This window comes from Piliocolobus tephrosceles, chromosome 2 (assembly GCF_002776525.5).
Source record: "Piliocolobus tephrosceles isolate RC106 chromosome 2, ASM277652v3, whole genome shotgun sequence".
Taxonomy (NCBI): domain Eukaryota; kingdom Metazoa; phylum Chordata; class Mammalia; order Primates; family Cercopithecidae; genus Piliocolobus; species Piliocolobus tephrosceles.
In genome coordinates, this window is record NC_045435.1 from 122,334,908 (window position 1) to 122,347,967 (window position 13,060).

The 13,060-nt window shown below is 33.5% G+C and overlaps 1 protein-coding gene across 1 annotated transcript in view; it reads left to right on the forward strand.

The window, feature by feature from the left end:
* Positions 1-13,060, forward strand: part of SI (sucrase-isomaltase) — a 99,019-nt gene that overhangs the window by 17,578 nt on the left and 68,381 nt on the right. Inside the window, exons 12-14 of the mRNA XM_026448217.1 lie at positions 4,939-5,052; positions 10,394-10,478; positions 11,113-11,230. Coding sequence (XP_026304002.1) covers positions 4,939-5,052; positions 10,394-10,478; positions 11,113-11,230 — 317 coding nt within the window. The remainder of the gene's footprint in view (positions 1-4,938; positions 5,053-10,393; positions 10,479-11,112; positions 11,231-13,060) is intronic.

Here is a 13,060-nt window from a genome sequence, read left to right on the forward strand (position 1 = left end):
TCTTTTCTTCTACTAATTTTGGGTTAGGTTTGCTCTTGATTTGCTAGTTCTTTAAGACATATGATTAGGTTGTTTATTTAAAGTTTTTCAACTTTTTTTAATGTAGGTACTTACTGCTATAATTTTTCCCCTTAGTATTGCTTTCATTTTATCCCATATATTTCAGTACGTTGTGTTTCCATTATCAGCTGTTTTAAAGCACTTGTAAATTTTTTGCCTAAATTTATTCATTGACCCAATGGTTATTCAGGAGCATATTGTTTAATTTTCATGTTTTTATGTAGCTTCCAAAGTTATTCTTGTTATTTATTTCTAATTTTATTCCATTGTGGTGGAAGAAAATACTTGATATGATTTCAATTTAAAAAAAAAAATTGAGAGTAATTCCTGTGCTTAAGAGAAGAATGTCTGTAGCCATTGGATACAATATTCTATAAAAATCTATCAGGTCCATTTAATTTATAATAAAGATTAAAGACAATGTTTCTTTGTTGGTTTTCTGTCTGTCTGAATGATCTGTACAATGCTGAACACGGGGTGTCAAAGTCTGCAGCCCTATTTCATTGAGTTCTATTTATCTATTTAGTTATTTGTTTTATACATCTGGGTGCTCCAGTGTTTGATGCATATATATACACACATATATATGTAATACATACATATATATGTGTGCTATATGTGTGATATATATACATTCATTGCTGAATTGATCCTGTTATTATATAATTATGCTCTTTTTCTCTTAACATTTTTTGTCTGAAAATCTATTTTGTCTTATATCAGTATAGCTATTCATGCTCTTTTACGGTTTCATTTGCATGGAATATCTCTTTTCATTTCTTTATTTTCAGTCTGTGCATCTTTATAGGTGAAGTGTGTTTATTGTGAGCAATAGATCATTAGATCTTATTTCTAATCCATTCAGCTGCTCTATATCTTTTTATTGGAGATTTAGTTCATTGACATTCATTTTTATCATTGATAAGTAAAGGCTTACTTCTGCTATTTTTACATGTTTTCTGGTTGTTTTATGATTGTCTCTATCTTCTTTCCTTTCTTCTGTCTTCCTTTTAGTGAAAGTGATTTTATTAGGTGGTGTGTTTTAATTTCTTACTTTCTATTTTCTGTGTATATGTTGTAGTTATTTTGATCTGAAGTTACCAGGATGCTTGCAAATAATATCTTGCAACTCACTATTTTAAGCTGATGACAACTTAACACTGATTGCATAAACAAACTGACATACAAGCAGAGAGAAAACTAATAAAATCTTTACACTTTAACTTCCTCCTCCTGCTTTTTAAACTTTTAGTTTCCATTTATATTTTATTATACTGTCTGTCTTGAAAGATTGTAGTTATTTTTTATAAATATGACTTTTAATCTTTTTATTCAAAATACAAGTAGTTTACATACCACAAATATATTGTTTTAATATTCTGTGTTTTCTGTGTACTTACTATTCACAGTCAGTTTTGTACCATAATTTCTTTTTGGTCCTTAACATCTTTTTTTTTTTTTTTCCCTATTCTCCTGGCTCAGCCTCCAGAGTAGCTGGGACTACAGGCGCCCGCCACCATGCCCGGCTATTTTTTTTTTTTTTTTGTATTTTTAGTAGAAACGGGGTTTCATTGTGTTAGCCAGGATGGTCTGGATCTCCTGACCTCGTGATCCGCCCGCCTTGGCCTCCCAAAATGCTGGGATTACAGGTGTGAGCCGCTACGCCCAGCCTTAACGTTCTTTTCTTTCAGACTAAAAGAATTCTCTTTAGCATATCTTATAGGGTTTGTCTTGTGTTGATGAAATCCTTCAGCTTTTGCTTGAGAAAGCCTATATTTCTTTTCCATGTTTGAAGGATATTTTCACTGGATATTTTAAAAATATATATACTCTGCTAAAAGTATATATATTTTTTTCATACAGCATTTTAAATATGTCATGCAACTCTCTCGCCTGGCCTGTAAAGTTACACTGAAAAGTCTGCTGCCAGATATATTGGAGCTCCTTTGTAGGTTATTTGTCTCCTTTATCCTGCTGCTTTTTGCATTCTTTCTTTATCCTTGACTTTTGGGAATTTAATTATTAAATGTCTCGAGGTAGTCTCTTTTGGATTAAATCTTCTTGGTGTTCTGTATCTTTCTTGTATTCCAATATTGATATCTTTCTCTAAGTTTGGGATGTTTCCTATCATTTTCGCTTTTAATATACTTTCTACCTCTCTCTCTCTACTTCCTCTTTAAGGCCAATAACTCAGATTTGCACTTTTGATACTATTTTCTACATGTTGTAGCCATGTTTCATTGTTCTTTATTCTTTTGTTCTTTTGTCTCCTCTGACTGTGTATTTTCAAATAGCTTGTCTTCGAGCTCACTAATTCTGTCTTCTGCTTGATCAATTCTACTACTAAAAGACTGATGCATTCTTCAGTATATCCATTGCAATTTTCAGCTCGAGTTTCTGCTTGATTCTTTTAAATTATTTTAATATTTTCATTAAATTTATCTGATAGAACCCTGAACTCCTCCATGTTATCCTGGATTTCACTGAATTTCCCCAAAACAGCATTTAAAATTTTCTGTCTGAAAGTTGACATATCTCTGTCCCTCCAGGATTAGTCTTTGGTACCTTATTTAGTTCATTTTGTGAGTTCATGTTTTCCTGGATGGTCTTGATGCTTGTGGATGTTTGTCATTGTCTGGGCATTGAAGAGTTAGGTATTTATTGTAGTCTTCACAGTGTAGGCTTGTTTTTGTCCATCCTTATTGATAGGCTTTCCAGGTATTCTAAGGGACTTGGGTTTTGTGATCTAAGTCTTTGTTAACTGCAGCTGTATCTGCTTTAGGAGGCACCTAAAGCCCAATAATGCCATGACTCTTGCAGACTCATAGTCTATGGCTAGGGCTGTTCTAAATGCTCCATCTACGGGTATCAGCTGATTTCTGCCCCTTTGTACTTTCCACTGTGGCAGGCCAACACTGAGTTCCAATGCAAAACACCACGATCGCTTTGCTGTCCCTTCCCAATGTGCACAGATTCTCTCTCCATGCACCATGGACACTGTTGGGGAATGTGAGAGGGGTGATGCATGCATTCCAAGACTCTCTTTCCTACCCTCTTCAATGAGTCTTCCCTTGATATGATGCTAAAATCAGGTACTGTGATCCCTCATCTGAATTTGGTTCTTTTTTTTTTTGACGGAGTCTCGTCTCTCGTCTCGCTCTGTCGCCCAGGCTGGAGTGCAGTGGCGCGATCTCGGCTCACTACAAGCTCCGCCTCCCGGGTTTACGCCATTCTCCTGCCTCAGCCTCCCGAGTAGCTGGGACTACAGGCGCCCGCCATCTCGCCCGGCTAGTTTTTTTTTGTATTTTTAGTAGAGACGGGGTTTCACCGTGTAGACCAGGATGGTCTCGATTTCCTGACCTCGTGATCCACCCGTCTTGGCCTCCCAAAGTGCTGGGATTACAGGCTTGAGCCACCGCGCCCGGCAGAATTTGGTTCTTAAGAAGGTGCTTTGTTGTGTGTGGGAGTAGTTGTTCAATTTGGTGCTTCTGCAGGGGAACGGTCATTGGAGGCTTCTTTTCAGCCATCTTGCTCCGTCTCTCTGCCGTAAGCTTCGTTCTTATCACATTCATCCAACTTAAAGTTTCTGGTGTAAATCTTTTAAATAATTATGAACTCCTTCTGCAAAAAAAGAAAACTCACGCAGTTTCTTACCCTTAATTGATATTTCACATAATACATGTTAACACCAGCTTTGTTCCTTATGGACAGATCAGACAGCCAATTTGAAATATTTGGATACAAAACAATATAATTTAGCTCAATTTATCTGAAATTAAATTCTGCTTGCCTAATGTTATTATTATAAGTAATAAGTAAAATAATATAAAATAATTTCAAGAAGCATAAATCAGAAAAAGACAGCATAATACACACAGTGTGTAACAGCATGGACTCCGATGTAAGAGTGTTTGGGTTTAAATTGCTGCTGTACCTGTTATTAGTGGTTTGACTTTGAACAACTTACTTAACTTCTCTGCATTACTTCTGTAATCTGCAAAATGACTTTAATTATAGTACCTACCTCATCTGTAAGTGGTGATAAAAATAGTACTTGCTTTCAAAAATTCTAATGAAGATTATATGTTAGTAATTATGAGAGTACTTGAAATAGTGCCCAGTATGTATCATATTCATGTTTATTCATAAAAAATAAAGATAAAGACACTTAAAAATATTTCTTGGAGGCATATGCCTTTGGAAATCAGCTAATGTGCTTTATTTTATGGGATATAAAATATATTATATAGAATATTTATTGTGTATTTATTAAGCTATCCTACCAGGATGCTGAAAAACAAATTTAGAGTCAAAATAGCAGCCTTGTGCCACGTTCTGATAATTTTTTCTTTCTAAATGCTTCATATTTCACTTTCTTTTTACTGCTGTTCTTTAAATGCATTTTAAATTGTCATGATATTCTTGTAAATTTAGATAACGTATGAGTCATATATACCTAAAGAAGTAGAATAACTTTAATTTTTTTTACTATTCTCAACTTCTTTTTTTTTTTTTTTTGAGACGGAGTCTCGCTCTGTCGCCCAGGCTGTAGTGCAATCTCGGCTCACGGCAAGCTCTGCCTCCCGGGTTGACGCCATTCTCCTGCCTCAGCCTCCCGAGTAGCTGGGACTACAGGCGCCCGCCATCTCGCCCCGCTAGTTTTTTGTATTTTTTAGTAGAGACAGGGTTTCACCATGTAGGCCAGGATGGTCTCGATCCCCTGACCTGGTGATCCACCCGTCTCGGCCTCCCAAAGTGCTGGGATTACAGGCTTGAGCCACCGCGCCCGGCCACTATTCTCAACTTCTTTACTTTGAAATTCCATTGATTTATTGTTCTCTTTTTTCATGTATATATGTGGATGATCTATTCTTCTAGGTATGGCCAGGATTAACAGTATACCCTGATTTCACTAATCCAAACTGCATTGATTGGTGGGCAAATGAATGCAGTATTTTCCATCAAGAAGTGCAATATGATGGACTTTGGATTGTAAGTAGCTATTTTAAACCAATGATTTTGGTCAATAACCGTAGAATTATTTATCTGTAAAAATTACTAAGTGAGCAAAATATATTTTTTTCTGATGTATTCAACATAAAATTTAAAGCTACTATAGTGTTTTTTCCTAGAATATATAGGTATACCCATCATGTGCATAAGTAAGAAAAAAATGCCAATTAAGGTTTTTCTTTTTTAGCAAAACATTTTATAGAATAAATTTTATTTCTGTATCCAAGGTTTTGTTCCTTTATGTGTAATAATTTAACTGATAAGTAGTTAATAAGATTTGGTGATAAACCTATTGCTTATCAATTAGCAAAACGTTTATTAAAGTTTTTAACAGTCAAGCAACAGCAGCAATATGATCTGAATAAGCCCCTGTCCTTTAGAGACTTCTCTTTGGTAAGCTATGGAACAGAACGAATAAAAATTGGCAATAGGTTCAATATTACTGTATCTCAAAAAAGCAACAAACAGAATCCTAGTTTGCTCATAAACTTATTAAAGAAAAATACAGTCATGCGTGGTGGCTCATGCATGTAATCCCAGCACTTTGGGAGGCTAAGGTGGGCAGATCATTTGAGGTCAGGAGTTCGAGACCAACCTGACCAACATGGTGAAACCCCGTCTTTATTAAAAATACAAAAATTAACCGGGCTTGGGGGCACATTCCTGTAATCCCAGCTACATTGGAGACTGAGGCAGAAGGATCGCTTGAACCTGGGTGGTGGAGGTTTCAGTGAGCCGAGATGGTGCCACTGCATTCCACCCTGGGCAACAAGAGTGAAACTCTGTCTCAAAAAAGAAAAAAAAAGAAAAAAAAAAAAAAAAATACAAGTGTTAAAGAGTTTCTTTAATGAAGCTGTATACCTGTAGTTATTGAAGACCTGCTGCTAGGGATGGAAACTAAATTACAACTGCGTATAATTTTGAAAAAATACATAATGGACACACTAGTGATGGCTATATTTTCTTTGGTGTTTTAGATTCACACCATCTCTGTTTTCCTTAGGTGCTCATTATTGATTCAGTCATTATTCTAATTATTCCCTTATTTATTAAATCAATCAATAATTTACTTAGCAAATATTTATTTTGCACCATATATCTATCAGACATGTTGTTGGGACTACGAAGATGGAAAAATTATGTTTTCTGCTGACAACATGGATTTGGGTAAAGGGTTAGCATAATTTTCAGAACTTCTATGATGACAGTAACAAAGAAGATGAAAAGGCTTCAGTCATTTAACATAAAATCACTGATATCACACCACTAAAAACTAGCAATTAGTAGGAATAAAAAGAAAAATACTGTTATCTTGAGCTTTATTTTAAATTCTAGTTCTTGTATTATTTAACTGATACTGAAAGTTTCTTAAGTCTTTTAATTTTTTCCTAGTTAGGAGCCACTTTGATTACAGCAAAGTTACAAATATAAATAATATTGTAGGAATAGTGAAACAGAGCCTGATTGTGTTATAGAAAGACAGAATATTGCATTTCTTGCATTCATTGAAAACTGAAATTCCTGATGGACCTCCAAAGTGTGGGAGAGAAGGTTATCTGAGAAAGGCAGAGTATTTCCAACACTGACACAGAAGCATTGTAACTAAGCCTTAAATAAACAAACAAAAAACATAACATAAAAAGCAGTACAATTTCAAAGATCAATGAAATTCAGTGAACTAATACATATCATGGATAAACAGTGGATATTTAACTTCTAGCTATTACTTAAATACTGCCATATCACACTGCTAAGCGGTTTATCTAATTATTTTACTTTCTTTGGATTATTGTTTCTGATCCAGCTAAAACAAGTTGTTGTTCAACTGAGAAAGTTTTAGATTTATGTCAAGTATAAAAATAGTTTTATAATTTACTAGATTTGTAGTTTAGTTCCATGCTAATATTCATGAATTTTAAGTTTAAATATTAAAATCACTTTGGGAAATGATGTGAGCTTAATTGTCATTGAAATATAGTTTTTGTGTATAAAATATAAGATGAAAAGAAAGTAGGCTTTCTTTTTGTTTGAGAAACAAAAGCCTACTGTACTTAGTATAATTAAGACCAAAGCTATGATTTCAAAACAAAAGTGTTAGTCAATATTTTAAAAATTAAAATCCCATTTCCATTTTTTGAATACATATGAATATTTTGATATCATGTTGTTATTTTGGTTCTATTCTTAAAAATCTAATAAGCAAAATTATTCAATGAAAAACTGAATGATTTAATGCATAGTATTTGGAAACATAAATTTTATTAAGAAGATATGTCCAAATAATTTTATATATCCAAATAGCTAGAAGCGTATTTGGTTATATTCTTTCTACATTTCACGTGATTCTTATAAAAATGAAATTCTTTTACAATTTTTTTTTTTTAAACAGGGCTATATTTATCTAGATTTAGTTTAAATGTGCATATAAAATGCCATCAGAACACTATCACAATTTTCAAGCAATTTTAAAGAAGCTTGAGGTACATTCTCGGAAACAAAGTTGACAGTCTTTTTTGTTTTTTGTTTTTTTTGAGACTCAGTCTTGCTCTGTCACCCAGGCTGTAGTGCAGTGGTACTATCTTGGCTCACTACAACCTCCGTCCCCTGGGTTCAAAAGATTCTCCCTGCCTCAGCCTCCCGAGGAGCTGGGATTACAGGCGCACTTCATCACACCCGGCTAATTTTTGTATTTTTAGTAGAGACGAGGTTTACCATGTTGGCCGAGCTGGTAGGTAACACCTCAGCCTCAAAAAATAGTTTTTAATAGACTTAAGATGACTTGAATGACACCTACATAACTTTAGATGTGTTTATTACTGTAAGTCCACTGAGGCTTTTGCCTCATGACTACAATGTTCCAAATCTACTAGTTGTAATATTAAAAATCTTAATTTAATGCACTGGTATCTAATATTAAATAACTATAGTTTCACTTAAATCATTTGGATAAGTTAGAGAATTAAAATGCTTTTATAATTTTCAAAATGCCACTTAAAAATATACTACAATAGATAAATTCTTTTAAAATATGTGTACTAAGTGTAACTTAATACAGTCTTGCTATATAGACATACTTTAGACATATTTAAGGAAGGTTACTAAAATATTAAATGGGATGTTTTATGTAAAATATGGTTAAAATTATGAAAAATGTTATTTTTTTGACTCAGTAGGTTAAAAATTTATATTATTGATTCAAAAAACTATTTTCCCTTTTATTGTGAGTTGGCAAAATAATCACATTCTGATTCAGTCATGTTAAAATGGTCATAAAATAGAACTTTTAAATATTTTTGTCAATTATTTTCAGTAAAACCAATTAATTTTTTTCTAAAAATATTTGTTCATCCTGAAATTACATAATAATGTTTACTTTCAGTGATGAAAAATTTTGTGAAATTTATGGCAAATTTACACATATGTAACTCAAATAGAAAGGATATTAATATCATAGTTGAGTGTTTTGCCCTTGTAATTCCTCAACTATACTATATACCCGGATGTTAAAATTGTTTAGAAAAAGACTCTCTTAAAATTTAAAATAATGCAGCTCACTATTCCCAAATTATACATTTCAGCAGCAGTTTTTTAAAACTTGAATTTTATTGATGGAATCATGAAGAAAAATGTAGTTTACCTACACTTATTTGCTGTATATACCATTATTAATTTCTACTGGACATAGGAAACAAAATTGAATATAACATTCCAGACAATTTCAAAAAAATAACTCAATGTAGCTTTAGGTATTTTTGTACTTTGGAATAACTATATTAATTTCTCTCATTTCTGCTTACTCTGAAAACATTTGGGAAGTGGAAATATATACCGTTTAAATCTGTCATGATAACAAGTCTATTCTTTTTTCCCTTGAGCACCATTAATTTATCATTTCAATTCCATGTATCAAATTTCCTTAGGTTCTTTTTATATCCACAGTCTAGACACTTTTATGAGAATATTTTGAGAATAACAGAGATGAATAATCACATTGAGTGGGCTTCAGTCAGAAGGACTCAATATTTAGGGAAGCTTTTGCAAACTAAATAAGTCTAGTTGTAGTTATAATTTTATGAAAGAAATGTCTAACTATAATACAAATGATTCACCATTACATTTTAAAAATTATTTTATTTAAGTGACATCATCAGTCTCAGATCTTTTCTAATCTGTTGATAATCTGTTGATAAATATTATCTATTTGGAGAGTCTCAGAAAGCAGTATAAAAGATGGGTTTAACGATTGCAAAGTTAATATAGGAGTGTTAAGGTTAAAGGGAGGATTGAAAGCTGAAATAAGAGGGGAAGAATTCAAAAAGGTGAAAAGCAGTGAGTCTTAAAATATGGGCATGATGTAGATGGGGAAAAGGAAATGTAATTAGGAAAATCTACTTTTTCTGAGGGAAGTAAAATTACCACAGAGACAAGGATGTGACTGAATGTGATGCCTTTATATGAAAGGAGACAATTTATTATAGAGATGTGAAAAACAAGGCTTATAGAAGTCCTCGACACATTTTGCAGAGAAGAAATACAAAACACATATTTCTTGAGTATATGTTTGGTAACATATGATTTTATAAAATTTATCTTTTTTAGTGCAAAGACTTAACTGGTTTATGGTCACACAGCTTGTAGGTAGTGGGACAAGACTGGGGCCTGTGTTAAAATGGCTAGAAAATCCGTGAACATAATATTCCACCACTGTTTCTTCAAGAGCTGTTTAGGTCTTGGTTCTCAGAGTGTGATCGTGCTGACCTAGGTTTCCCTGAGTGTTTCAGAGATTCTGTGAAGCCATAACTATTTTAATTAAAATACTAAAGTCTATTTGTCTTTTTAAAACTTTCATTCTTTTATGAGTGTATAGGAGCTGTTGGTAGGCAAATTTTCCTGCTAGCAATGTGCTTAGCACATCACAGAAACTAGATAAAGGTTAAATGAAACAAAATACATTGAATCAATGGATATGCAAATAACATGTATAATAATGGACTCATAATGAGAAGACTAACAGCTATTTGGAAATGACTTAATACTTATAAGTAATGTCATATATATATATATATATATATATATATATATATAATCACAACTAGATACATGAACTACATTTTGATTGTTTAAAATCTCTCTATGCTAAGATACTTTTCTGATATAGACATTCTGTTTATTTTTAGGTTGGTAGATTATATTTATCTTCTAGGAATTAATGAGCATTATGGTTATCTTATATAAAACATTTTCAAAGAACTAGAGAGTTTCTGCTAATAGGATTTATAATTATGTAAAATCTGCGGTTCTTCATTTTGTATCCATTCAGGACATGAATGAAGTTTCCAGCTTTGTTCAAGGTTCAACAAAAGGATGCAATGCCGACAAATTGAATTATCCACCTTTTACTCCTGGTAAAATTTATTTGGTTATCTAATTACTGTTTTAATTGAGAATAATTTTCTGTTTTACTGGTAATTTCTAACATATATTTCTAAATTACAATTTTTGGTATAGTTTTAAAACCATAAAATCAACTTGTTTATTTTTTCTTCAGCCAAATATTTTCTGCCTAAGATTGTATTAAAATAGACTAATCTATTATAAGGCTTTAAAATGGGTCCATAAATATATGATGTACAATATAGTTGGGTGTAGGTATATTTTCTGCCTAAGATTGTATTAAAATAGACTAATCTATTATAAGGCTTTAAAATGGGTCCATAAATATATGATGTACAATATAGTTGGGTGTAGGTATATTTCTATATTGTTAAAGGCTATTTTGTTACTGAAGTTGGAAAACAGAGTATTTACCAATGTAAATATAAATCTAATAGTTAATCCAAGTTTAGCAAGAGTGAAAGATGAGGACCTAATTGGAACTTAGTTTAGGTTTAACTGAATTGTCCTTTTTCATCATTTTCGACCAAATATGGAATTTTGTAGCACAAATGAAATGGGATATAACATTTATGATGGAAAATCTATATTATAACGTTTATAATGGAAAAATATGAGAAATGTTTCTTATGTATTTTCTCAAAGATATTCTTGACAAACTCATGTATTCCAAAACAATTTGCATGGATGCTGTGCAGAACTGGGGGAAACAGTATGATGTTCATAGCCTCTATGGATACAGCATGGCTATAGCCACAGAGCAGTAAGTGAAATTGCATTCAAAGAACTCTTTCATATTTATTTTTTTTAAAAAGTTTTTGATAATTTATCAGTGCATTAATAGTTAGGAAATAGTAAAGTTATGAAAAAGAAAGACAACATTTTATGCCTGCTGAAAAGTTACGGCATTCAAAATATCAGTTCTCTTACTAATATTCATGAATTTGGGACTCATTTATTAAGAATGAAGTGGTAGGCTGGGTGCGGGGGCTCACGCCTGTAACCCCAGCACATTGGGAGGCCGAGGCAGGCAGAGCACCTGAAGTCAGAAGTTTGAGAACAGTCTGGCCAACATGGTAAAACCCCATCTCTACTAAAAATATAAATCTACCTGAGAGAGGTGGCGGGCTCCTGTATTCCCAGTTACTTGGGAGACTGAGGCAGAAGAATAGCTTGAACCCGGGAGGCGGAGGTTGCAGCGAGCCGAAATCGTGCCAGTGCACTCCAACCTGGGCGACAGAGCTAGACTCAGTCTCCAAAAAAAAAAAAAAGAATGACTCTTTATATAATATATATATATATATGTATATATTTAACTGAGACCCTTTATTTTAACTCCTAGATTTAAATATCCTTGTATCCTTCAAAATTTTATCATTTCTGAATATAACTGTGTTTTAAGCTTGAATCTCACAATTGACCTGGGAAAATATTGCCCCAGGAACACGTCTTTAACTATTTTTCAAAAAGAAGGATTTAATTAAAACATAGTTTTCTAATTAATATCCTTCTAAGTAATGTTCTGTACATTTTTTTATAAAATATGATACTAAAGAAGAAAACAATAATATGTTCATTATCTGCTAATTTTCAAGCATCGTTTATGGTCCTGTGATATTATAGTCAATAAACCCAATACTGTTCTCAATATACTTATGATTTTCTCATAATTAAATAGCTGTGATTGAGTGTTTATTTAAATTTATATTTTTCTGGTCCTAAATCATACTGATACCCAAACTCTTCTTTTTTTTTTTTTTAATTTATTTTCAAAAACAACTTTATTCATGACACATATTAAAAAAAAAATTTCCACCCCTGGAAATGAGCTAAAAAAATAAACAAAATCCACCTCCCACCTCCCTGTTCCCACTTCCTCCCATTTCCTCCAAATAAAAGGGAAAAAGGGCAAAGGAAAAAAAAAAAAACAAACAACAACAACAACAACAACAACAAAAACAAAACAAAACAACTGAAAAACAAAAACACCCCTAAACCCCCCAAAACAAGGTAGTACATTTCCCCAGGGGGAAGGGGAATTTACACTGGAGCCGCTGGGAGCGGATCGGAGATCTTCCAGCTACAGAAACCTGCAAAGAAAGACACTCAAAACAGAAAAAGAAACACAAAAGGAAACAAAATAGATCACCAGGCAATCTGGAGGGGCAGGGAGCCGGAGAAGAGGGCTGGGGTGGGTGGTAGACCTGGCTGGACAGGAGCAGGCAGGAGGGGACTGTGAAAGGCGAGAAGACGGAGGGAAGGTAACAAGCAGAACAGTTTGGTGTCCTTCCAGAGCCCTGGGTAAAAAAAAAAAAAACCTCCTACCACCCACGCCCACCTACCCTTGAGCAGCCCCCAAGGGGGTGAAGTGGGGCAGGGAAACATGGGGAGCAGCTTGCGCAGTTGAGATGTGTCCATGGCGAATCCCCAGAGTGAATAAGCAGCCCCCTGCCCCACTCCCTGGGCCTTCCCCTACTCCCCAAAGCAGGTCCCTCCTCAGCAGTTAGTTATGGGATTCTCCCCCCTTCCACAGTATATCTTTTTTTAAAAAAAATATTTTTTTTTCCATCAAGGTCATCTTCTGTTTTTCTTA